The 27968-nt window shown below is 40.6% G+C and overlaps 2 protein-coding genes across 3 annotated transcripts in view; one reads left to right on the top strand and one right to left on the bottom strand.

The window, feature by feature from the left end:
• The window catches only part of LOC112454587 (apoptosis-resistant E3 ubiquitin protein ligase 1), a 63374-nt gene that overhangs the window by 34722 nt on the left and 684 nt on the right, over positions 1 to 27968 (bottom strand). The gene's annotated exons all lie outside the window — the stretch shown is intronic.
• LOC112454588 (agrin) lies at positions 5 to 27814 on the top strand. 2 transcript variants are annotated; one of them, XM_025016079.1, is made up of 9 exons: positions 5 to 366; positions 21552 to 21668; positions 22325 to 22634; positions 23016 to 23159; positions 23804 to 23968; positions 24162 to 24329; positions 24466 to 24588; positions 25076 to 25252; positions 26574 to 27814. In XM_025016079.1, the coding sequence occupies exons 1-9, from the start codon at positions 312 to 314 to the stop codon at positions 26803 to 26805; spliced, it is 1491 nt and encodes a 496-aa protein (XP_024871847.1). In that variant the 5' UTR covers positions 5 to 311; the 3' UTR covers positions 26806 to 27814. The 2 variants fall into 2 exon arrangements, with proteins under 2 accessions (XP_024871847.1, XP_024871848.1); XM_025016080.1 differs by lacking the exon at positions 5 to 366 and adding an exon at positions 13055 to 13542.

Here is a 27968-nt window from a genome sequence, read left to right as displayed (position 1 = left end):
GTCGCTTCGTGCGCCTCAGTCGTTCGTGGACCTCGAAGGACGATAGAGGTCGAAGAGGGCACTTCCTCCTCTCCTGGCCTCGCGGAATCTTTCGGCACGCTCTTCCTCGAGCCTCCTCTCGGTCTCCTTATTCTTATTTTTCTTCTTCTTCTTCCTCCACCTCCGCTCTGCTCCCGTAAGACCTCAGTGACGAGGGTCCCAGCAATAGGATAATCATCCGCCAGAGCGATTCCAGGAGGAATTCGTCGTCCGTGCGAAGATATCGTTTTGTGAAGTCGTCACATCGGCAACATCGTGATAGTATTGGAAGAATGCGTCGTCAGCTTTCGCTCGTCCTCGGGATCGTCCTGTTGGGCTGCCTTCAAGGTCGGTATCACTTTTGGGGATGTACCGAGAGAGTGCCGCATGGTTGGAATTACGTTCGAAAGCAATGTGGGATGTTGAGTGCCATTCGACGTGTTATTATTCTAAGTGCGCGCTCGTTACTTACTTAGGATTTAAAAAATAGCAAGGACGAAACGATCACGACGAATTAATTTTGAAGGCATTTCAAATGAGCTGATCTCACGTTATCTATTCATTGAAATAACATAACATTTTTAATGATTATTTTATAAATTGTTTTAATCAGATCTGTATTGAATTGTGCTGTGCTAAACTTTTTTCTTCATTCAAGAATTAATAAAATGATAGAAGCATTTCATGTAATTTCTTTATAACGGGTCGTCTCTCTCTTTTGTATCAATCTCCATTTCTTTAACGATTTTCGAAAAAATGGAAAACTATCTACATTGTCATCACTTTTTGCACTCGTTACCATGACTATTTGATATCCTCGCTTCACGCATGAGTAATTAAGAAGCGAACAAAACCAGATTCGCAACCAGACGAATCCATTCGTTACTCCACGAGGAACGGTCGATCGAGAGTAAACTTCTCGTTAATGATCTGCCACAAATGCTTAAATGATGGATATAACGTTAAAATTCATGCAAAACATTAGAATCGGATCGATACTAGAAATAGTTTAAACCGTGAAATATTGAGGTAACAACTTTGCATGACAGGCAGGACTCACATTCAAATTTACATCAATTTCGGAATAATATATAGACATATAATTTTATACATTCTATTAGGGATTCATTAATTTAACTTCATTTATAACTTAACTAAAATTTTTCTAAATAAAAGCTATTCGGACAATTATATGAATGGGCAAGCACAGATATGCGACACAATGTTATTTTCAGCGTATTCAAACAAAAGTTAACCATTAACGGTTTTGTTTTATTAAACAAAAAATTCGTCTGTAAAATTATAAATCGATGTAATTAAAAACGAAAGTAACACGTCAGCGCGCAATATTTCCGAAAAAAACGAACGGATTAAACAGAAATTGCGGGAGCGCCTAAATAGCTATAAATTTGGTCGGGAATGTGTCGAGGTGTGAAATTCAGATCTCCCGTTTATTCTGAGACATACACGGAAGTTACGGTTCATGAGTATGGCTGTGATTAAGGAACCGTTTCTTCGTACGCGCCAACGAGGAGCAACAAGTAAATTAATGACGATGTTCACCGAAATTCATACACGTCCGCGCGTATGTATTGACTACGCACCTTTCCCTTTCCCTCGCGGCGAAGGGTGTCGATAGGGGGGCATCCATTGAATCCGCCGCGCCGCAAAGAACTTTAGGCATCCACAGCCAAATGCGACGCTCTTTCAGGGAGGAAAAAAAGGGGAATGCAAGAAGAGGAGCGAGGAAGAGTTTTTCGTTTTAATCTCTCGCACGCTCGCATCCTCGTGCACGAGTCGACTCACGGGACCGATCTCGTTCCTCTTCCTCTCGACTCCTCGATTTACGTTCGCTGTATGGCCCTTTTACGTGGTGGCTCAGTGGCGTAACTTCATCGGTACTCTTAGACTTTTGTCCGGATGTACACCGCGCAAAAACTTCTCGTAATTACAGTTAGTTGAACGTTGAACGAATTGGAAAATGTATGCTGCGAATGGACGTAATCCGTAATCAGAAAGAATCTCGTCTCGCTAGCAGTAGTAGTAAAGTAGTATAACTTTATTGCTTGTGGAATACTCTTCGATCCGTATATCGAAAGAGAGCACACCGATGCAAGGAAATATTATGCAGTACTTATTCTTTTCGTGCTATTCTGCTTAATGAATAATTCCTAATCAATCGCTTTACGGGGATTAACTTAATTCCGGAAGTTTGTAGCGGTTGCTGCGTCCATACTACCGCTAAATGAGGACTGTTTGTAACCATAAGATAAACTAACGTCGAGGCTGCATCTCAATCTCTTCTCTGGCGTTATCTCTGGCGGAATGCACGCGGCGCAACCGGGAAATACGTGATGAGTCTTTTATGGTTTCACAGTCGTAGTTCCGGGCGACGGTTACGCTACTGCGAGAGAGTGCATAAAGGGCCCCGTATAGGTCGCCTCGGGTGTTCGACCGGGCACATATAACGCGCAAAACGATGAGTTAGCGGGGCTGACGCGCCTAATTAAGTATGCTAATCGTCGGCTAAAACTCGTTGCTCGTCGACGAACGAGTCTGGAAGTCCACGGGATGCGCGATGCGCGCAAAAGGATTCGCGCGAGCGCACGTGAGAATCCGCGAGTAACGAGTAGACTCCGTCGGTGCCCTTAACGATAGCGAAACCTCCACACCTCTCGGTCGTAACGAACTTCCGACCCACGGTCTATAATGATGCCCGGTATGCATCGCGACTGCCGCCGAGTCGGAAAGTATATCCTCGTTCAAGTTTATACCGCAACGATAATGGTATCGCCATCGAGCGAGTCATCGAGCGTGTCGCGCGATTAATCCCCTAATTAATTAATTAGCAGTTCATCCTGTAATTAAATAGTTTAGAGCGATCGATTGCACGACTTATAAACTGCGCGATTGGACTTCGTATTGACCTTAATCGCTGCTAATTATCCCAATTTTATAAGATAAATTTATAAGATAAAGATTGTACGTAACGAAAAGAAATATCTTCGTTTTGCGATACATTTTACTCTGTCGATTGGTTGTTTCACGTATAAAATTATCACGATAAAAAACTTTTAATTTATATCATATAGGATGATTGATGAATTATGAGTAGCGTTGACTAAATTTATTTATTTAGGCAAAATCATCTCTTCATTAAATAATGATTCGTATGCGATAAGTATACAGCTGTCATCATTTAGACCACGAATTACAGTTATTTCTCACATTCTGTCAGATTACGAAATAATATTGTTCAACGTAGCCGTACAGACACCTAAATCCACAGGCAACTTTTAAGATCAACGACAGTGAAACTGAACATAACAAATTTCCTACGGTAATAACGCGTGTTATAAAGCGTATAATACATAAATTACGATGATCACCGACGAATTCATTGCAACGATTATATCTTCAATGCCATCGCCATCGTGGAGCACAGTTTATTTTCCAACTAACACAATACACGCTGGATTTTACTGGGCATTTAATAGCCGATAATTTATTGCGATCAGCGTAAGTGTCGGATCGTACACGTACGTGTTTCTCCTTTCCTACACGGCCTAGCGCTATAAAACGGGATCGTTTCTTCCTAATCGCGCACCATCACGTGCTCAATTCTCACTTCACGACGTCGCAAATTTCATTAAGCCATCAGTAACGATAAATCACGCGAGTGCGTGTTCGAGCGACGCATAAACGCGCGACACGCGAGTAAAGTCGGATTTATGGATCCTGACGTGAGAAATTGAAAGAGGGAACTCAAAAATATATTTGTCACGGATCGTGGGATTTTTACTTCCGGATGTACTTCCGGATGTAGCGAGAAACTCTCAGGATGAAGAGTAACTACCGGGATTGGCGGTCTTTGAATGCTTAAGCTGCGAACGAGTTTCAACGCGGACACAAAGAGTCCCTAACGATGTGTTCAGCCCTTTCAACTCGCTCGGCGAGATGCTTCCCTTTGTACAAGAGAGAGAAATCTCATTAAAGAATTATAATTCTATTTAGGTACAATTATAATTAAATACAATTACATAATTTGCATAATTGCTCCGCAGGATATTTTCAAAATTACTTTCCTATTCAGAGCATCGAAATGATTCGGCGTTTATACTTCTTAATTTTTCCATTTTTTCACAATTATTCGCAACAACGCGCGTATTATCTCTTTTGGAAGGTCTGATGAGATTTTAATTCTTCAACGAGAGCAGTTCCCTTGTTCTTAGATCGCTTGTCGGTGCAATTTGTAGCGAGGCACGAGAGAAGCAGAAATGACCGAGGGAGACAGTTGCATGCGCGGGCCCACACACCTTGAAAATTGCAAACTATTTTCATCGTCCCGAGGCGGTCATTGTCTTAGCATGAGTCACCATTTTAAGTCTATACATTATAGCAGGACTCGATCAAATGTAAAAAAAAATAACTAGTTGTAATCGAGCTAATCTCTAATATAAATCTCTTAGCAAATCTTTACTCGTGAAACCTTGTATAACATCTTCAAAAATTATTCAACAACACCGCTACAAAATACTGTTATTATTATAGTTTTACATGTTTATATAAGTGACAAAATGACAATTTTATTCTTCATGAATAGAAAAATATATCAAACTAAAGTTTTTTTTTTTTAATTTTTGAATATATAATCTCGAAGCAAATTCAAAAATTTATTTTATTACGACGTCAATTTTAAAATATCTTCTTTATTGAAATAAGTGTAGAGCAAGTCCATTTCTTGCATCATTTTCCACATTCCTTTACTAATGAAAAAACGCTCTCGCAGATATCTGTCCAGTTAGAAATTAAGTGTGTTTGCAATTTCCTGTAATTTCATGCGACGCTCAGTAATATCGTGAAAGTTCAACTTGACGTTTATTGACGGCATTGCGTGCAGTTACTGGTCTCTCCATCATTTCTCATCATCCTCTCAATAGTATCTTCTCTTTTCTTTAAACTGCTTATACTACATCTGAGACTTATCTTATACATTAAATTATATTTCACACTTTTCTAATTTATTATAAATTTCTACCTTTTTGCCTTGCATTCAAAAATTAAATTACTACGCGCATCTCCATATTAAATGAATTTTTAATCAACGGTGTATTGAAAAATAATTGACATAATCTCGACACACACAATAATAATAAATAGCCATCGTTTTATTAAATAAATAATGTTTAAAAGTTATCACAAAATAAATCGTGTTGTGATTATGTTATGCATCAATTCGCGTAGTGCTAATGTTATTTGCTTGAAAAATTTAATCGCATAATGTTATTTAATTTAATGTTTTACTTTTAGAGACTTTATTAACTAGTCAAAGCAAATCTGAACGTAAATGTCGTAAATGATGAGCTGAAGTAAATAACGATTATCATTAAAGAAGGTGATTTAAACAACACCGAGAGATGCACCTGCTGTCCACTTAAATGTACGGTCTTTTACGGATGGGCAAGCCCACTTAGCCCACCGATCGCATGACATCAAGATAATTATATGGGCCGCGTCTTCGCGTTCCGCACGAAGGATCGGCCGTGACGGTTTCGTTCATAAAACAGACCTGATAATAAATTCATTACACGTTGCGCTCAGGTGCCCCGATAATTATGAACATAGTGATGTACGGAAAACTGGGAGGGCGACGATGGACGTGTGTCAATCAGTGCGAGGGTCCCGTAATCGTTAATTGCATGGAACAGCAATCAGCTATTTTCGTGTTACTAAGTGTAAACTGAATGTTATTGATACATCCGGCTTATTATTTATATAATTTATATAATTTATATAAATAATATTATATTATTTATATAATTTATATTATTTATATAATTAGTGGCATATTCTATAATGTAATGATTCGATGACCATAAAGTTACGGTCAGCTTCTCACGGTCAGTTGCCTTCAACGTCCGAATAGCGGTTGGTCATAAATTCATTTGGCGCCAATTTTACATTAATTTTGACATTAAGGATATTATGGAAACGAGAAAAAGTCACGTGTCTATATAAGTCACCTCTATATTTCGTCTGACTGTTCACTGTTTCATATTCATGTGCTCGAAGCATCCGTTAAATGATTTGCGACAGCGTGCCTGCTGATTGAATATCTGGTTAATCGCCGAATCAGAGGTGTAATTTGTATTATTAAGTCGACGATATACATACTTAGTGCCGAGCTCCAGGCAGTTAGCTGCCTATAGTGCTGAATGAATGGTTCGTTAGTACCTTCTCGAGCAAAATGTTTATATATATAACAAGTACAATAAAATTCTCAGACCACCTTTATACATAATGCTGCAACGAGTGTAACAGAGAAAATTCGTCCTGTTTAAATCTTTTTAAGTCACCATAATAAGATCATTGGTCTCAATACCTGTAGACAAGCTACGCCAAAATGACGTGACATCTGCGTTATAAAAAAATACATATATCTCAATTTATACATTTATTTTATGATAAATATTCTTATACGTTTTATTAGAAATATTATTCTTTCTCATGTCACACACAACCCGTTCTCTAGTTGATTTTTCAGGAAACAGTTATACTTTCGAAAATGTTTAGAAGATATACAGCCTAGTTTCTCGTAATAAGATTTACATAGTACACGTAACGAATGAATCTGAAAGGCATTACTTCGATTGCCTCGAGTGAAAATGTCTATAATTTTTTTATATTCGGTAAATATATATGTACCTACTTTAACCGTTTCGATGCGAGCATGAGCGATACATGTCACACGTAATGGCTAAAAGTCGTAATCTCAGTAAAGACCAAGAGCAAGAACTGAGCGGACTGTTAAATGAACATCCGTAAAGATTCGTAAATGTATGTTATGCTAAGTGGAAAGGCGTTTACTTATACGCCAGTGGAGTTGGGAGCACGCACTAGCGATGCTATCGAAACGGTTTCCTTGTCGTGTCGGCGCTATTTGTGCACGTGAAGCAGCTCGTAGAAAATGTAAATTATTCATTAAACGGCATATACATCGCAGTCACGTTCCTCGTTCATTGTCAATTTTTATTTTGCCCCGTGTATGTACAACTAGTTTCCTACTAAAATATTCAACGATACTGGTTGCTTCACGCAAAACGCCGTCAAAGACTTCGAATTCTTATGACTCTTACCATTATATCTTCAATACAATAATAACTACATTATTATTATTCATTAATTTATCGGCAAACTAGGTCACGTGTCATTCTACAGCGATTAGAAACTTAACTTGTTCAGAGATTAAATTCACTCTGTTTGTAGGTCATATCTGATCTTGTATTTTCATCAATTATTTTTAGAATATAGAAATGCATAATCATCTCTTTCAGACGACAATAAATCTTTCTGCTGTATTTAATGGGCCGTATCAAGTATTGTAGTAAGACGTAAGAACTTTTTCAATGGGGACTAGTAACGGCAAGTCATCTTACACCTTTCGTGATTATTACAAATGGAACAAATGCAACAAATAACTATATTTTAATTTAAACATTATTTGCATATTTAATATATTTGACATCGTTACTTTCAAATTATTTGTGGCAGTACAGCAATATTAGGGCAAAACACTTCTAATACAATTTATCTGATTGTATGATAGATACGCACCACTCAATGAAGTTGAAGGAAACCCGTTTTGTGCGAGAAGTGATGCAGAATCTCTGCGTTATTACGTTGTATTATAATGATAAATAGCGCGCGACTGAAATTTAAAAAAATGGAGATTCTCGTCTTGAGCACAACTCTTGCGTTATTAAGATTAAAGCAAATCAATAGTCAAAAAGTGGCTGGATTTAGTGGATTCGAATTGTAAATACGAGTAAATTGTAATGACATGTTCAACGTCCAACAATGTTGCGCGCTATATATGATATAAAATTATAGTAATTTCCAATTACTAGGTCAACTCTATTAAGTATACAAGTATAATATACTTAATAGAGTTTACACTTAATAGAGTCTGCACTTGCGATTGAGAAAGAAAAAAGAAAGTTAGAAGAAGCAGGAATATAATTGATCATTTATTTAAATAATTCATTAGTCATACCGTCAAAGGATTCTATAATGATATAATTGAATCGTTATTATGCACAAAATTATATAATTATAGAGACGGAATCGTTATAATATCGCGTTAAACCTTATCGTCGGGCTATTTGTACTAGTCTGTTAACAGGACAACCTGCTCGACTCGTTTTCTGTCTCTTTCTTTTAGTTAATCATCAGTAACCGTAGTATGATGTTGAGCATCAATGTTAAGCGTCACCGGATAAAAGATGACGATCTATCTCACATTTATATAGCTTCCATTCTATTAACGTTTCGCGAATACGCTAAATCTTTAATCCTTAATTTTTAAATACAATATTAAATGAATTGAAAAACTGTAGTCCATCTTTTAATTAGATGTATGAAAGAAGTAATCTTCTCTTCTTATGTGATTTAAATTATATATATATATATATAATTATTTCGTAATTTTCAATCTTTTTGCACAATTTGTATATTATCTCATATTTGCTAACCATTATTCTTCGAAAAGTGATTGATCGATCTCTCTCATATAATCTCTCTCATATACGATCAATGACTGTCCTCATCCTAAAACATTAACGCTAATCTCGATTCGGATAATTCCACTCACAATCAGTTTCGTTCATTAATCAGATGATTGATATTTCGGTCTAACATTGGAATACTATTATTTTACGGTAAAGAACTATATACTTAATTAAATAAGAAACAATTGCGCCCGTTTTATAATCAATTTTACCTCGAACCATGCCATTGACTGACGATCGATCGACATATGGTCATTAGGCATCGAGCCAGTAGTTGGTGAGTCAGACGATTGGCTCTTTCGATCGTCTCGGGTCAGGCTTTAAACACCGTTATTGTGGTCGATTCATCTTACGAGTCGATGCTTGACTTACTTTGCTGACCCGGAGACCCAGTGAATGTGTTCTCATGAATGTCAAATAAGTATATCGCGCAAAAAATATAGGGAATGATGTGTGAGAGCGATATTTTGTGCGGCTGACGACATTTTTGAACGTTACTGCATGTGTTACATGTAATAACGAGCGCACTTCAAGCGAGCAATAATAATTCTGCAATCTAGCATCTCGTCATATCAACGATACGTACGTTCACTTATTTGCATGCAAATCGCGAATAATGTATTTGATAGACTGTAACTGACGGTTCGCAAAGTAAAAATTAAATAACAAAGTATAAACTATTATATATGTATATATATAAACTCACATATGTTCGAACAATCTTCAGATATAAGAATATTTAAATACATGTTAAATGTCTTTACTTGAAAATAGTTTCTTCTACATTTCACTTCGTATTATTCAGGAAAGTCTACATCAGTTTGAAATACGCAAATTTTTGATAAACCATACGTTATCGTTGCAATATATATGAGCAAATAATTCTAAGCGCTGTATTTGAAATACGAGATTGCAATAATTTGCATTTTATCGCAGGAGCTTTCATTCCCGAGTATTTGCATCTTTCTCTCTTGCAAATTGCATATATTTGCTTTAACAGATCGACATCAAAGGATTCAGCACTCAGCGGTAGCATTCTGTGTTAGTGAATTATTTCACTAATAACATCTAGGTTTCTTCGTGTTTTTGTACGAGTTTCGCGATATGATCTTCTAACTTTATGACGCTACGCCACGTCTCAAATATTTTATACATAACGCGGTGCAAATTCCGCGTGCAATTCAAATTACAGTAACTTCAAATAATTCCACGGAAAATTTGCATTTTAAGAGTTGTCCGTGGAATCCGTATCTTTTCCTCCCTCTTTGATTTTTCATATTTTTTCATAGAACAACGATACTTGATTTATTCGTGATCAAAGTTGAGTACCAATGATTTTAATGATTATAGTAAATATATACCACATTATTGTTTCGATTACTTAGTCCTGACTGTTCAATGCGTCCGCGATCGAAAGCTTTTAACGACAACGAGCAACAGTTTTAATTAAAGCACGATGATTTACGTATGTATGCTCCGACGATATTCTTCGCAATATTATATCTTGAGATTGCTTGTTAGAAATGCAGAAGCGAGACAGGCTGCTCGAGAAATCGTGCGGATGAGAAAGCTGACGGGAAGATTCTTAGGAAGAGAAACGGATGATTAATCATGGAGCTCGCGTAATAAGCCATTAGATTCCCGTAGTTCGCGCAGACGACTGCGAGATAGTTTCCTCAGGCTAATGAAGCTGCATAATCGTTCCTCCACAGTCGGAAGACAGTGGAAACCCTGACCTAGACTTAAGTAGGTATGGAGGTAAGGTCGAGGTCACTTTCGTGTTTCCTCTCGGCGAGGGTACGGAAGTCATCGCGATTGGATCTACCTCTGTCGGATCAAATAGCGAAAGCTTTCACTCGAGCTGCATCGGTGGTTTCATCAAGACAACCGATGAAACGATAGTTAAAAGATTTCAAAAGATAACTGCGCCTCGATTCTTTTCGAGACAACTTGAGATTAATGAAACAGTTAATAAAGCCTGAAAGGAGGCTGTATCGCGAGACTAAAATTATCAATGACTTTCGCTTCCATTCCGCGTTTCATCGATGAAACGTCATTTTGCATGATTGAAGATCGCTGCTGTAAGTCACGGTGAAGCGAGAAGATATAAAGGTCGAGGTTAACGTCGGGATATATTCTCCGTAAAACAATCATTAAACGCACTAAACGCCGGCGATCTATCCTCTCGCAGCAATCAATGGCAATTGGCAGGCTACTAATTAAGACCCGAGGTCACCATTATGAATCTTATACTCATTGAGTAGAAGCGATTTAATGTTTACACAATCATCAGTAGCTACGTAAACGGTGAGATTTGCAAAATTTTTGTATTTACACGTAATAAAAAATTTATTAATAATGATAATTAAAAACATTGTATCAATTTTATTAAAAGCTTGGTTGCTTGCTGAGAAATAATAGATAAAAGTGAAAGCGTCATAATGTCGTATAAATTATTGCATTATTACATTATTATAATGTACTTGAAGGACTAAATGCCGTTGGTATATAAAACAAGGAAGCACAGAAAACCCTCTTAATTACTTTGTTATCTATTATCGCGCGGCAGACTACTGCAACAATCTTCTTAAGAAATTTAATCTTATCTGACGGTTTATACGATGTAATAAAACTACACACGCAAATCCGCATTCCGCTTCGCCTTCTCCTTCTTTTCTGTGATATACTTAGATTCTTTTGCGTTGATCAGAATTGTGATCTCATTAAGAATTCGTAACGAAAGGTTGCGGAGGAATCCGCAAGACAGAGAGCTTGTTGAAATACTTGTTTGTGCGGTTACATACGCGCTGCCTATCGCTATTGTACTCCCGTTATTCAAATTTGTTCAAGGAATTCCGGAGCCAACGTGTCACTTACCAGAATAGTTCCTCCAAGCATGTTCCGCCGCGGTGAAATGAAAACATAATTCATCCCGGGTAAACGCGCTATCGTAGGTACACGCTTCGAACGGTCGGGGGTACGCGATTTAACGTGCACTTTGTTGCGTCTACGATTTTTGCCGCTGTCACCGACCGGTAAACTAATCCGCGTTGAATACTTCCGGAGTAGCGCAAGATTACCTTCTTCGCGATGCGCGCAAAGAACCCGCGCGAAAACTCGCGGCCCTTTCGCCGTATAACACAGCGTGAAGTACACCTTCGTGCGCGATGGCGATAAATTTAGCCGGCCGTACACCGTTGGAGATATATATCGTTTCGTGTTAAACGCCCCAGGTCATAATCCCTCCGTCGCCGATGAAAGTGTACGAGAGCCGCTGGAGATTCAATTGCGTTATCAAAGCCCACGGCTGGATAATGAAAATCGAAATCTGCTAGCTTGTCTACCGTTTACAAGCACAGTACATGTATATATTCGTAGGTATTATTCGCGTATTCCGTCAGCCCTTTCACTTCCGGGTTTCTTGAGAAAAGGACCATACCTAGTTTAATTATTTTAAAGGTTTTCGCGAGATCGGTGTAGACAAGTGTGGGATCAAAACATTGTCGATCAATGAGGCAAATGTAAAAAATAAAATATCGTTTTTCTTTAATTAAGATTTAAACCATCTCCTTGAAAATAATGGCATATAAAATAAAATTGTATTTTATGTTCTGATACGAATTACAAATTGAATTATTGTGAATAGCAACTTTCGTTGACCTTTGCTAATAAATATATTTACGACATACGATCTGTTTAACACATAAGTACATGTAATAATACACTATTTACTTTCCACTTTGTTTTCGGTAATAACAAGATACGAATTAAAACATGTGCCATTTGCTTCACATTAAAAGCAGTGGTAAACAAGCGTAGCGTGTAATTATCTTTTGAATGGCAAATATCTAGAGATCGCATTGTGACGTTATCATCTTATTGACACCTCACTCGGCAAATAAGAAGCTGGGAAGCGTCATCTGGCTCGCGGGATGCGATGTTACTCGTATATATAGAAAATAAAACTAAACAGAAATATTGTGTCAACCGCTAAAATGACTGACGCAAAAGATGGAGACTTTAGCTTCAGAATCTTCGGTCGTAACTTTAAACTTTAGTACCGGAGGTAATTCCACATTCTTGTGTGTCTCGACGTATTAATATTCTACAAAAATTTCATGTATGAAATTATATAGTCGTACCACGATTTTACAACTTCTCTCGTATTCATACAGCTTCATAGAAGTTACCTAATACGTAGAATCGCAACGAATTGTCCACGAAAAATCTATCGCTTTCGGGAGTTGTGACAACGTGATACTCAATTAAAATTATGTAAATAAATTACCCGAAGAGTCCAATACGTCGAAAGCATAGTGGATTAGCATTCTAAAGTTCCCACCCGGGGATTAAACGTATTGTGCATATCGTGTGATATAATCGGGTGCGGCCGACGCGACGCGATGAGATATATCATGAGACATCGTGAGACGTAACGCAGTGAATTATCGAGACGCAGTTGCGTTCCGCGCGGTGGGCGATCGCGCGCGGAAAAAGGCGCGAATATGCGTACCGCAATTTTCACGCCGACGGAGGATAAAAAGAGGGCCGGTTACTGCCGCATATATGGACAGAGGAGGAAGTAGCGCGACGCCTCTCCGTCGTTGTGTCGTAGTGGCCGGTCGAAGGTTTCTCCGATCTAACGGATCGGAATCGCTCGTGTGCATGCGAACGTACACGCACGCATGCACGTATGGAAGATCGTTCAACGCGAGCCGATCCGGGGAGGCAGTTTTTCGTCCCAGTACTCCACTTACGACTGCTTACGACTCCGTCCACTTAAATTGAGACTCGCCGTGCGCCGCCGCCGCGCTGCAATGCTCGTCGTGCTTGATGATCAACGACGGCACACATATCGGCGCGGTTCTTGTGCTGATCTGCGCGTGTATGCGTAGGGCCACCTGGGCCACGCGTCCCTTGTGTACAGAAGGATAAGCCGGGGATAGGGTATAAGCACGTAAGTGGAACGAGAGTGGCTCTCGAGAGCGAGCGCCGCGAAAAGGGGGTCGTTCGATTAATTCGCGTAATTAGTGGCCCTTCCTTTCATTCCATATTTATTATGCTTCCGTTCGCCCCAGCCTCTCTGCTCTTATTTGCGTCTTTTCAGCTTTTCATAAGATAGCACAAATCTAATTGGCTTCGAAGCGAATGTCCAATTGAAGCCTCGCTCGAGCCGGAAATCGTTTACCGGCAAAACTGACGATGCAACGCACAAAAAGACTGCTTCTCTTTTACATCGCCGTGCGCTGGAACCTGCTTGTAAATAAATTACTCCAAGAGTTCAATACGTCGAAAGCATAGTAAATTAGCATTCTAAAGTTCCCATCCGGGGATCAAAACGGTAACGAATTCCGCGCGATACTCCGACATCTGTTTCCCTGGAATTCAAGATCTCTTTAGATACGGATCAGGTCGCGCTTGTTTCTCGACGACGAGGCGTGAATATCAGATGTAATTGGCAAGAACGACGGGGATTTAACATTGATGTCGCTCAATGCTTTATTTTAGACACGGACTGTAATTAGCGCGTCTTACCTGCAAATTACCGCCGCTCAATATCCCCGAGCGTTAACTTTCGTTGTGATGTACTAAATAGATGTGTACTTTCAAGACAACGATATGCAAGCTATCCGCGCGTTTGCACTGTAGATCTGTTACGATAAGAACGTCGGATATCAACGTTGTGCGTATACTATAGTTCTGATAGCACGCCTTTCGATCGGAGCGAAATAAAGATCGAAATAAAGATGCGTAACAAATCAATAGCCACGTAGCTTGGGATGTGTTTAACATCCATCATTACTTTTATTCCATTATTCATCCGCTTTCTTTGATATATTCATTTTTCGATTAACGTATTAAATAGTTCCCCTTACTTAATACACACAGGTCCATGGATTAATCAACGGATAATTACGATATTTCTACGCGAGTGCCGCGCTGGGGTGCATTTGAGTTATATGCAAATATCGCTAATATTTTTATTTTTCGAGCTCTCGACCTCTCTTTGAGAAGCATATACATATAGTCGCGGGAAATAGATCGAGCAGGACTCCCGCTCCTTTATCCTCGCACGTGAGTGTCCAGTCGGCCGTATCCCGCAATTTAATTAGTTTTTTGTCACGCGTTGAAATACGATATCGGCTCGTATACAGTTATAACAGATCACGGTGAACCGGTACCGCGTGCGCGTTGCCGATCGGTGTGTATTCGTAACTTCTGCTTCGGTCTCGAAAATCCTGTTGGCCAAATAATCGCGGCGTTCTTTCAACTCGCTTTCAAATTGCATTGTCATCCTGTGATATAACGTTAGATTCATCGTTGACTTAATAATCAAGATCAATGACATCAATATTGAATGAGTACGTAATGACAAATGTGACTAATAAAAATAATAAATTCTTTGCATGTGGCAGTTCTCAATATTCATCTCATCAATAAAATTAAATTACTAATCAATTTCTCTAATTAATCATTAAATTTGTTATATTATATTCCTCCTTTTTATAAAATAAGGATTACAACACGTATGTAATTCGTCGCATCTGTTTTTTACGTATGATGCAAGGCATGTTAGATTAGAGTTAAGGAAATAATTGAATTATATCATACGAATAATTCTGTTATAGTCAATCAGCGAAATATCGATACTTCGTTAAAGATTGTTATCCTTACTTACTTATAGCAAATCCTAGCACTCGACTATTATTTCAAAGTCTCCGAAGAGTCTACGCTTCCGATCCGCCTATGTACGCTAGGAACGATGCAGTTCTCGTCACGTGCCGCAAAGTCGATAAATCATGCGAGTGCTGCCGCATGCCATCGTCATTTCAAATAATCTAGCTTTAAGCCTCCTTAAGGCCAGTTCTACGATGTGTACGCGAGAGAGAGAGAGTGTGTGTGTGTGTGTGTGTGTGTGTGTGAGAGAAAGAGAGAGGGGAAAAAGAGAGACAGATACAATACAGATACTATGAGGAAACCGAGATCGTTTCGCAGAGATACCGGAGAAATGCTGGTAGTAAAAATCAACCATCCCTTGAAGATGTGACGTATACGAGAGTCTGATCTTGCGATCAACAACGCATCGTTGTGTTCCTATCGGTCACGTGTAATTACAGGGTATAGTACATAAAATATATCAGCACAGGGAACATTTTTATTTCGATAAAATCGACTAAAAGGTGAGTTTCTAAATAAACCAAGTTTATTTCTTGCACCATCTAGATTGGTGTCCTCGAAATTCCTTGAATTTCCAATGAATCTCAAATGTTATGATGCAAAGTTAAAATTTTCAATGGGAGCTACATGTTTTTAGTCATCGATCCGGTTCATTCATGAAAAGGAGGTAAAATAATTTTGTCCGTAATTACATCGTTCCCAGTGCATCTCCATGCGGAGAGGTAAGGCGAGGCGAGGCGAGGCCTCGTTAATGCAACACCGCGCGGACGTGTTACGGGACAATGCTATGAGGAAGACGAGATCGTTTCGCAGCGATAAAGAGCGCGGCAGCGACGACCGACCGGGCCGGGGTGATCGGCCAACCCAATGTGTTTGCCGCTACGCGCACGGAACTGTCCGATCCGAGCACGAGCTCCCGCGATTTTGACGGTATCGATATTGCAAATGATTTATGAGGCACTCTCACGCGGAACAGATTGGCGATAGCGCGTCTCGAGAGCGCGTAATTACGCCAAGACATGCCGAAAGATCGGTCGGAATCGTAGCCGGAAGCGTGACGATCTCCAAGCATCTTTAGATCGATCGTGGACGTAATTGACGCGAGATGCTCCTATTACTGACAATGAGAAAATCAGACGGAGACAAAAGTTTCAATTAACCGATAGACGAGAACACACCAGAAGAGGACTATAATCTGTAATAATTAGAAAGTACCGTAATTTAACAAGTATCGCAATTTGGCTTCTCGCGAAACAATACGATGTCTACATTCGCCAGAAACTTCCGTTTGTATACTCTTCGCGTCAATATTTACGCAGCCATATCGCGACCACGCACGTTATCGTAACTGATGTTATGCAAACCGGTTATAATGACTGATATACTATCGCGAAGATGTGCATCATTGAATCATCATGCTATCATTGATTTACCCACGAAGATCGCTCTATCGTTGCGAGAGTATATAAACATGATCGTTAAAGATTGATATGGAAATTAATCGTACTATGGCAACGCTGGAAAGTCACGATTAATTATAAAATATTTTATATTTAAATACTAATAGAAGATCTAAAGAAATTAATGGATCAGGCATCGAAAATAATCGAGAGATAATAAAATTTGACCCAATATATTGATTTCATGTGAAATACATAAAATGTTATGAAATAAAAACACGATCGGTTAAATAGATTTATGGGCTTTGTGGACAATGCACTTCGCCATTCCAACAACATCATCGATCAATGTAATAGAACGTGAAAAGCCTACGCATATCAGCGTTTCGAATCGTATTCAATGACAATAGTGCCGGACATTGAATAATTTATACTCGGACTGTGTCGATTTTGCTCCTCGCGTGTAAAGTGACTACAGCTTATTCCGCCAAAGGGAACTTTCTCGCATCACGTAGTAACAGAAATTGCAAGCTAACGAGCCGAGCGCTTCCAAGTGAACAGCGCAATGTTAAGAATTACTTAACAAGATAGCGTAGCGATAACTTTGACTGTGACGCACATTGCTGTCGGAAGGGAGCGTTTAACCGGACGATTATCTTGTCACGCCGGTGGTTTAATAATCATAAAGTCTCGATGAGTCGATGGGGAGGAGGTGGAGAAAGAGATGAAGAGATTTCTCTAACGATAGATTTAACTTCTGGCGAAATAGCTTCGCTATACGGGGTTAACGGCACGCCTGGTAACTGTGCCGTTAAAAATTGTAAAATCTATTTAGCCGACTGGCCGGTCGCCGTGAGGCACAACAAGTGCTTCCTCTAATTTGTCACGCGTCCTAACGAGTAACTCCCCGTGCCGAAGGATTCTCGAGGAATCGCGAGAGGAAACTAGCATACTATATAACTCCGGCACGAGCCCGATTCAAGTATATAAGTACGCACACTCGGACACCGTGCACTGCGTAAACTTGTAGCCACGTAATATGCGCGATCGTTCCGCTATCAATTACCCACACGGCGTTGTTCGTCTTGCCTGGTTTCACTTCTATTTCTGGTTCTCGCGACGCGACAAGATCTATTCATCACACGCGCGCCGAGCGACCGATTTTCCTCGATCCTGGTCGCGAAATCAAACCCGTCGCTCGGAGCGAAAAGAGATTGACGGGAAAGACAAACAGAGGGAAAGGGGCGAAAGAGGAAGAAAGTAATCCCGTATTAGTAAAATCGATTAAAGGAGATTCTGGAACTGGAAAACGCTTCGCGTGATTGTCGCGAGAGCAGCATCTGACCAGCTGATCTCTCAACTCTTCTTGCCAAAGATAGTCCGCACGAGAAGGAGGAACAAAAGACGGCGATTGGCATTAATCGTTTTATTTTAAAATAAAATATCGCGCGGCATATGCAGCGATACACATTCGTATTCCTATGTGAAATTGTTCCGGTTCGTTAAACTGATCTTTATTAACTGTTATCGATCTCGACGTCGTGCTCGCGCGATTCCGCCGCATCTGTGCTTTCCACTCTCGGGCTCTCGTTTCGAGGACAAAAATTCGAAGAGCAGCATCCACCCGACCGCCGGTGCATCCTTGCCGCGGTTCACCGACCCGCATATACCTTCCTCTCTCGTCCCTCCTTCCTTTTCTTCTTCTCCTCCTCCTCTTTCCTTCTCTGTCCGGGCGCATTCATTGTGCACCGTACCGCATGCATGCACGCGCGCGCGACCCGCAGTTTCTACGGTCCTATAATTCGATCTGCATTGTTCACCAATCGCCGATCGCCGCTTATCCAGACGTCGGTTGCTTATTGGTATAATTGATTCATTTAATCATGTCGGGAGAGACGGATAACCACTTGTCTAGTCGTCTGCGAACGGACCCCGATCGAATTCTTCAGCGCGATCAGCGCGAAAAGATCACGTCGTTCATCACGCAAATGCGAGACGCAACAATTTAATAAATACAATCTTCCTTCTGTTTTTTATTTATATTTAATTGGTTTATATCTTTATTTCGTTTATTATATGTGTATCATGAAAAATAATAATAGTTTCAGATTGATTCGTATGCAAAACTCATCAATTATACCATTGAGCATCTTATGAAACAATACGTTAATTAATTGGAACGATCTTTATGCGAGTTGATTTTTTTTTCAGTTTCGTGTACAAGTGCAAATCACTGCAGCAATCATTAGCATGTCAAACTAATACGCCTAACAACATCAATGGAATGAATAACGACATGCTGATGATTGTAATACTTGGTTACCACTACCAATAGAACCATTCACTACCAATAGAATTGTTTACTTTGATTAATTGTTCGAATGATTCAAATAATTGTAATCCTTTTTCGAAAAAGTTTACAGCACCCTTCAATTATTGCAAAAGAAAAGAGTGAATATTCGTCGAAGTCATGCGAGCGATTAAAACAATCATCGTTTTGTACCAAGGATAATTACATAAGCGTATATGAGGAACGTAACGTCGTTTTAAAGTTCATTACGCGTGCGAAACATCTCGTGATGGAAATTGTTTCTTTTTAATTATTATTCCATCTCGCGCAGTATATAGTGAAAATGATGAAGAGAGGTGAGTGCGGCGCATCAAGCGACCGCGATGCAACTAAAAAGGCGAATGATCGATAGATAGAGCGGGTTACAGGGCAGTGCGGTACGATCGATTTCGCCGGTGCGCGTTGTACAATCGAAAGAACGTCTGTAAATGCGTAGAGTAATACTCTTTCGGCTCTTCGAGAGACGACATCTTTCAGGAAACCACCCTTGACACCCGCGACGAAGTCAATTTAGATATCGCGAGCGACTCGAGACGTTGATATACGATGGCGCGAGTCATTAAGCGGTTCTGGACCGATCGATAAATTATAATCAGCGTAATTATACAGTTGCTCGTAAACCTGCTTTACGCCTGTCCGCGTGGCGTACGCTATGTGCAGCCGGCGTGCCCTGATTTCCCACGGAACGCAAAGAATCCTGTTTCGGCCAGTTATCGGGCCACGTACGTTTTACCGAAGGAGGTCAAAAAAACGACAGGGCGGCAAAAAAGTTTGCTCGTTTCTCTTTATCGAAGATGCCGGTTTTCGTGCAAATTTGGTGCAAACACTCTTTTAAGTGGGAAGGACGGGGCCGATCCGGTTGCCGATTACAGCGCAATTTGCGAGATTAATAAATAATGCGTTAAACCCACTTCGATCGGAGGCTCGTAAGGCGTAATAAAGCGCGCCTCGATGCGTTTCTTCGATACCCGACGAAACCGATGGTAACCGCGCCCTCGGACGTCCAGTATACATCCCTAACTGTAAAGTTCGATTTTATAATTTGTTATATTATGCGATCCGGTATGGAACGAGTGCCGTAAATCCCGTGTGCTGTTGACCCGACGCTCGCTGGACCGAGACCGGCGGCGGCGCAGACCTGCACACGGCAGATATCTGCCTCGGACGGTCAACCGGAAGTAATTAAGGTTTCGACAGAGAATCTTCTTGCGGATAAACGCTATGGCCAAAAAGAGCGACGACGAGAGAGATCTTGTCGGGAAATTACGTTATATTCCTCTTTCTCTCTCTCTCCTCTTCTCCTCTCGTCGTTTCTCTCGCCGACCTTAAATATCATCTCAATATAGCCTATGTATCCCTGCTCATGCAGAATACCCCGTAACGATTTAATATACCGCTTCACATCCCTCGCGTATTGTAACATTGCGAAAGACGATGTACCAGTGATGTACAGCAGCCTTTACTTCTTGTAAAAACCCGCGACACCGCGCGGTAACTTGCCTAGCTTTCGATATTGCCGCGTGACCTAGGCGCCTAGACGCCTCTACGACTAGACGACTCCCGGCTTGCTTTTATGACATCTGGCCATAAAGCCTCGCGATCGAGAAGCGTAACGAGAACCACTGCGACGCGACGGTGGATTTTACGCGCGTCCACATGCGATAAATATTCTCCCCGCCCTCGAGATTGTCGTCTAGGAATGCGTACGTGTACCTTGAGTACACCGTGTGATGCATTTCATAAGCCTCACGCGATCGCGATCAGCTCGCCGCGTGATTGTGCCAGGCCGATCTTATCCGATGTATCGCGTATTAAACGTTTCCGCGAGCGCTCTCCCGCGTTCAGCTATTTAATGGACTTCCTATGTTCAATGGACTGCAATATCCTGAGATATTCGAGCGATCGTTTCGTCAGAAGCGGCCGAAGCGGGAGCGATCCCGCACGGAGAGAACAACCTGGTTGTATTCCGTATTATGGTTAAACCATGCGTATGACTCACTTCCTCCACTTAGGCAGGTATTTATTTTTTGCTGTTGACTTTACTTCCTCCCTATGCCGACCGCGTTACATATATGCTTAAGCATTATTATTATTACAATTATGTCATTACAATAATAGGCGCTCTCTTAATACGCGAGGTATGTGATGGCGCGAGGTTACCGTGATGGCGCATAACAAAACGAAGCACCTAACAGTAAATGTTATTACATTTTTTTTTCTTTTTCTCTCTTTTTTCTTCTTCTTTAATCAGAGTACCGTTGACGCTTAAACTTCGCTTTTCTAACAGTACTCGGGCGTACTCGGTAGAACACGATTATTAAATGAGTGGGAAGACGAACAATTTGAGTGAAAGATCGTACCAATGTACATTTCACGGTAATGCGATTATTTATGGTAACGCGATGCCATGAAGATACAATTATCTTCGATAACGGTTCGATTAATATTATTAAGAATAATTATCATGCTTTACATGTAATCATTATATTATCAACGCATATGTTATCCTCGTTAACATCTGCATAATTTTTCACGCAGATTATGTGTCCGGTGCGTGTCCCAGGATATGTCCGCCGAGCGGCGAGCCCATTTGCGGCAGCGACGGTGTCATATACGCGTCGCAGTGTGAAATGCGGAAGAAGATGTGCGGAAAGGGTAAGGCGCTTTTAATTATAATAGTTATTATAGTAGCACACACGTTCCAGTTCGCTCGCATCGAGATTACAGTCTTTTCTCCCTTCCCGAGACGCTCGACTCGTCGCTGGATGTGTACCTATATCACAGTAAATCTGTATGATTTCGTTATTCCGTTTCGTATATTAAACGAACGTAAGAATAAGCGCGTAGAGACCCATTAGTAGCGGTTTATCGAGAAATATAACCACGCGATGGGCGCGCTTCAATTATACAATCGCGGAAATAACGCGACCTTCATTCACCGGTCTTCATGCGATATTACCGTGCTTCACGGCGCGGACTGCGGACGGTCACGATAAAGAGATTCCTATCGTATTCTCTTTCCATCGCGATATACCGGCGCGCCGATAGCCTATGGTAACGAGGATCCGTTCATTCGTATAATAGATGGCCACGATAAATTATACATGGCTGCAAAACGAATCGCGATTTCCTAGAGCGTCGAAACGAACTATTTACGCGTTAGAGTATCGGGTGATTTGTTCGTCGTGAACGACGAGGTCGTACGTCGTATACGTATACCTATACACCGAGCACCGAGATCTCGTTTCGCTTGATGACCGCGCGAAATCTATCCACGTATCTCATTATTTCGCCGTCGTACGCTCATTTAGGCGTTACCGTGGCCACGGAGAAGACGGCTTGCCTGAGGTCATCCGGTAGCAAGTGCGAGCATCGCTGTCCGGGCGATCAAGATCCGGTATGCGGCACCGATGGGCGTACCTACCTGAACAAGTGCATGCTCAGGGTGGAGATCTGCCGGGTCGGAATCGAGCTGTCTCATCTCGGGCCTTGCAACAATATTTCGGCCCACAGGGAGAACTGTCCGGTCTCGTGCGATTACGCGCCGCTTGACGGACCGGTTTGCGGAAGCGACGGAAACGTCTACAAGTCCACGTGTCAGATGAAGCTGCTTACTTGCGGGTACGTCGAAGGTCGGCCTCGGCCAATTACTGTTACGAGGATCGGGAATGTTCGAAATTACGAAAACCATGCTCAATAGCTTAATCTCTGTCTCGCATTTGCATGTCCACCGAGAATTTCTTTTTCGCGCGATAAAGTTAGGTTCGTTATAATATGTATTCGTTGATTATGTTTATATCTACAACTCACTTATTATTTCTCCCATTTTCCGCATGAAAAAAATTACTGGCTTTATAAATACTATAATTCACTATAGACGCAGTTGTCTCTGCTCGTAAAACGTAAAACGCGTATTATTCTGTGGGAAGGAGAGTTTATTCTCTGAGTTTAACATAAAACTAGCCTGGCCGCAAAACGATTTTGACTTTTTCCGGTTCGCAGCCAAGGCGTCGTGCGTACGAACAAGAAGCACTGCCAGACCACAAGACATTGTCGTGAATCGTGTTGGCGTGGTGCTAAGCCTGCCTGCGGTAGCGACGGCATTTTGTACTCGAACACCTGCAAAATGCGGGCAAAGAATTGCGGGTAAGCGACAATTCGTCCTCGAATTCAACATACAACTGGGATCGTCCACGCAGGCCCTTCTAACAAAATTCTCGCGAGCTCTAAAACGGCGTATATAACATGCCCTGTCTCCTCTGTTCCTTTCCCCTGTTACTCCTTGTGCGCACTTAATCATTCATGAATTGCTCCCCTGTACTCTTCGTTATAACCCCTTGCCTAACTTGAAGAACACTCGAGCCATTTTATCCTTTGCCTCTTTTCACCAGGATTTTTGTCTAAATATTAGATTTGTTAGAACGCGAAGCAACTGCGCGACTTATACACTGAAAAAAAAGTTGTTAACCTGACTAAATGCGTTCAATTAATTACCATTTTTTTTAATTGAAATATTTAAGTCAAGGTATTTAAGTCAAATTACGTCATGTTAGATTTAATATGTCGTATTTAATTTAAATACTTAAATATTTCAAATAAAAAAATTATAATTACTTGAACGGATTCAGTCAAGTTAACAACTTTTTTCTCTCGATATCTGAATTTGGACAACTGACTGATGAATTTTGTAATCCTATTTAACTGCGTTTCAACTCGCAAATCTCGTTGTGGTTTTATCCGACGCAAGGATTTCATTAAGCTCCGACGATACTTATCAGACTGTTTTTTAGCAAGCACGTCTTCGAAGTACCAATGTCGTTCTGTGTATCTCGGGAACGGACATCCGGAAGCAACGCGTGTCCCTTGGACTGCAAAAACGAGGCCGAAGTATCGGTTTGCGGATCGGACGGAAATATATACAGGAACGAGTGTGAGATGCAAATGCTAAACTGCGGGTGCGTATCACCTATCACCTATTTATATGCAAATCATAAATATATATATTTTTATTAAATTGATACCGTAGGAAACAAGTAATTACCTACACAACTTGTGTTTTTTTTTCAAAAAATTTCAAATTGCTTACTTTCTTGTTATACGAATAACTGATCGCCAAACGTGAGTCTTTAATGAAGTGTTAATCAACAGGCAACATGCAAGAAGAAAGATAACGGTAGTAGACTTTGAGAAGTGTCGATCCCGGCTAACGAAATGCATGAAGCAGCAGCAGAGGTGCGGAAGCGAAGTGGATCCGGTTTGCGGTAGCGACGCGAATACTTATCCAAATCAGTGCCATTTGAACGTAGCGGTTTGCCTGTAAGTTGTATTTATCTCAAAGGAATATTGATAAATTTACCCTCCCGTCAAATTTAAAAATAACAAATATTCTATCGTGAATTTTATAGGTTCATCAACGATACATTAATCTTCCTTGATTTTTAATATGTTTTAGAAAGGGCATCCAAATGGCTCATGTTGGCGAGTGCACGACCTTGAAAGAGATCGAACACTGCCCCGAAGACTGCGCCGAAGTACCCGAGGAACCAGTTTGTGGAAGCGATGGCAACGTTTATCGGTGATTAAGAGCATTATTCGGATTCCAGAACGTCCGTTGCCGAAGATTTTAAATTTTAAGGGCGCCTGCACCTCGAAAGGATCGTTCGATAGACCGACCCGTTTGAGGAGACCTCAGGCTGTTTTCAGAACTTCTTCTCTTCTGATACCCAGTTCTGATTGTGACTCGAGCGAGATAAATTAATGTTTATCAATTAAAATTTCCGAGATTTTGCCGGTGTACGTCCGTCCGTTCGCACTTAGTCGAACATTACTGAAATCCGATAAAATTATTTCCGATTATATTTGAAATGCAATAATAAATTTCCACGGATTAAAATCAAAACATTCGAACTGTAACATTTTTTTCGAGATTAAGAACAAGTCCAACTGAACGCAACGTGTTATAACACACAGCAATAATAAAGTTAAACGATTAAATAGCGGCCACGGATCGTTCCTGCTCCAGTGTTTACGGATGTGTCATGTGTGCACTCGTATGCATTCAGGTCCCTCTGCCATCTGCAACGTGAGACTTGCGGCCAGAGGGTGGTTCAAGTTCCGGCACAACACTGTCGCACCACCGCGCTTTGCAACCAGATTTGCAGTGGGGAACGTCAGTTTGTTTGCGGCTCCGATAACAAGCTTTATCGTAACGAGTGCGAGATGAAGAGGGACAATTGCGGGTAAGCCACAAAACTTCATGTTTGCATGTTTTACTGAAGCGTAGAGCTTTTGTTCGCGAGAAGTGCGCCAGGGGAACTTTTAATAAATTAATGCCAGACTAATTCTCGGAGGAGTCTCGAGAAGTGCATAATTGCATGAGTGAACTAGCTCCTTATTAAGCTTTCTCTTTTTTCTGTATCAGCTTTTATCAAATAATATATAATAACAAAGAAATTAAATCGTTGCTAATTGTGGCGGATAGGGAGAAAAGAAAACAAGCAATAAACACAAATATTGTTTTGATAAAGGCATTAAAAGTCGTTACTTTATCTTACAAAATATTTAGATTCTACTGGAAATTTTCCCGTTAATTATTGTAGATAAAGTTGTAAGATAAAATAAACGCTTTAAAAATTAATTTCCTTTTAAAAGAGAATTTACACAAGTTTTCTATTTCTCAAAGAAAGTAATTAATTAAATTACCTCAGAATAATTTGGTCACGTTATTTTAATTTTAAGCGTATAATTTTCATTCTGGTTTAATAGAGAAAAACTGCCCTGGAATAATTTCATTACCTTGTTGGAAGTAAGAAGGCTAATTATTCGAATTCAATTATTCTATTTATTCAGAAGCGGCTAGAGAGCCAGAGAGCGGCGCGTTTCGTGCCGCGCATATAATTCCGGTGACCGCGATCGTGCTTCTTCCCGAGATATAATACTTTCCATAGACTTTCATTACGCCCGATCGCGCCATTGAAATACATCCGAGGAAGAGAAGATTGCCTAAGAAACTGGTCCTCGAGAAAACGGTTAATTCGAGCCGGTATCGCGTGCGTGTCCGATGAAAGTCCGTGAGTGATTCACATCAGCGCCAGAGAGCCGTTCCATTACATCTTCTTTATGGAAATAATAAACCACTTGTATCGCGCCGCATACCAGCAGGGAGCGTTTTTGAACCTGCTGTTCAAATACGCGAAAGGAAAGTATCCTACTTCGGGAAGGTGAATTGAACACAATCGCGCGCAATCTCGAAAGTAGAAATTGTCGATGTCTTGATCGCGCGGCCCATTTTCCCAAAGGAGTCATTTTCTATTCTCGATCGCTTTCTAACGTGCCCATTTCTAATTGCACGTTTACCCGATATACGTATATTCGTGCCCAACAAACCCTAATGTTAAAAAATGCTGGCTGTATATACAGGCTTGCGTGACATAAATACTAATCGAAATCGACGTTGCCTCCTTGAACGATATAATTACTTCCTAAGTAAAATAATTCAGTGTTCTTTACTTTAATAATATCACGGTTTTCAAACAGAGAAAAAAAATATCTTGATTCCAGGAAACACGTATACGTCGTACCTATGAAGAGGTGTGTTCAGGGTTTCCTGTTTCGCGGCTGCCAGAAGATCTGTCCGCCTTATTACGACCCGGTTTGCGGCACCGACGGCATGACGTACAGCAACGAGTGTTTCCTGGAGATCGAAAACTGCCGTAGCAGGAGTCTCGTCACGAAAAAGTATCACGGAGTGTGCGGACAGCCGACGGAGGAGCCGAAAAATTATCTCTATTAAGCTCGACCGAGCTGGCACGGTGATACGAGAGAAAAAGAGAGAGAGAGAGAAAGAGAGAGAGAAAAAAGAAGAAGGAAATCGATCGACGAGATAATTTGACTCGTATCTCCCGGGGAAGATTTGAGAAGCGACAATTACCGTACATTGATTCGTCAAGTGTCACGAGTCCTGTAGCATTTAAGTTCGCTCGGCTCATATTAACCAGCTGTAAATTCGATCCGTTCCGATCGATCGAGTACTCGAGCTGTATACGAGCGTAAAACGTTCGCGACTCTAGACGGACGAGCGCGGCGTGACAGAGAGAAATCGTTCACGACGTTCACGTGGATTTCGGATATTCGATCGTCCCCCGATTTGAAACGCGCTGATTTTCCACGGGGGAGAAAAAAAACGAGCATCTTGCCAGTCGCAGTCCGGATTGTTATCGTATTGTTACTGCTATATTTCTACGATAATAGTACCGCGATTGCCGATCCCTTCTCGGACAGCCGCGCGGACGTTCGCGAATTCTCACCCGCACGCAGCGAAATTATGATTCGCAAAAACTGTTATATTGTGCACGACAGGTGACAAATCATATCGTCCAGATTACTCTAAGAAACTATCTTTCTTTTCTTTTTCTTCTTTAATCGGGAAAGGGTCGCCAGTCGCGTATGGATATAGTCCTTTCTTCGCACTTGACGGTATAGACTCATTATTATTTATTATAGCCTTAATCATTGCATACGACGCGCGATTCCGTCTCTCTATTTTTATTTTATTTTATTTTTTTTTTACGATACGCCCGTCGTTTTAATTATGACTACGTCAGGACGTATATTCTTATTTTAGGGGAATATTTGTGCTATTACATCTCCCTCCCGACATGTGATGTGTTTGTTTATTATTATAATTATTATCACTGCAATCTTAATTTATTATCGAGTATGCGAGAATCCTTCTTTTGTATCGACACTAACACTGTATACGCTTTCCAATGTCAATAATAAATCATATATGTATATTTTAAGATATAAAAGCTGCATAAATTATACGCGTAATAATTAATAATCATATCGAAAATGACGTATGTTATTTATTTATGCTAATTTCTACGGAAGAGCCCGGAATCTAACGTTCGGACCGTAATTGCGACACTATTAATAGTGTACATGTATCACGAA

Source organism: Temnothorax curvispinosus, unplaced genomic scaffold, assembly GCF_003070985.1.
Source record: "Temnothorax curvispinosus isolate PA1 unplaced genomic scaffold, ASM307098v1 QBEX01005133.1, whole genome shotgun sequence".
Taxonomy (NCBI): Eukaryota; Metazoa; Arthropoda; class Insecta; order Hymenoptera; family Formicidae; genus Temnothorax; species Temnothorax curvispinosus.
Note: the sequence above shows the minus strand (reverse complement) of the source record. Positions and strands in the feature narration are given on the sequence as shown.

Coding starts and splice junctions, on each gene's coding strand:
- LOC112454588 (XM_025016079.1), top strand. CDS start 312: ATGCGTCGTCAGCTTTCGCTCGTCCTCGGGATCGTCCTGTTGGGCTGC. Junction 22,635..23,015: donor ATGAAGCTGCTTACTTGCGG/GTACGTCGAAGG, acceptor TCCGGTTCGCAG/CCAAGGCGTCGTGCGTACGA. Junction 24,330..24,465: donor TTGAACGTAGCGGTTTGCCT/GTAAGTTGTATT, acceptor AATATGTTTTAG/AAAGGGCATCCAAATGGCTC.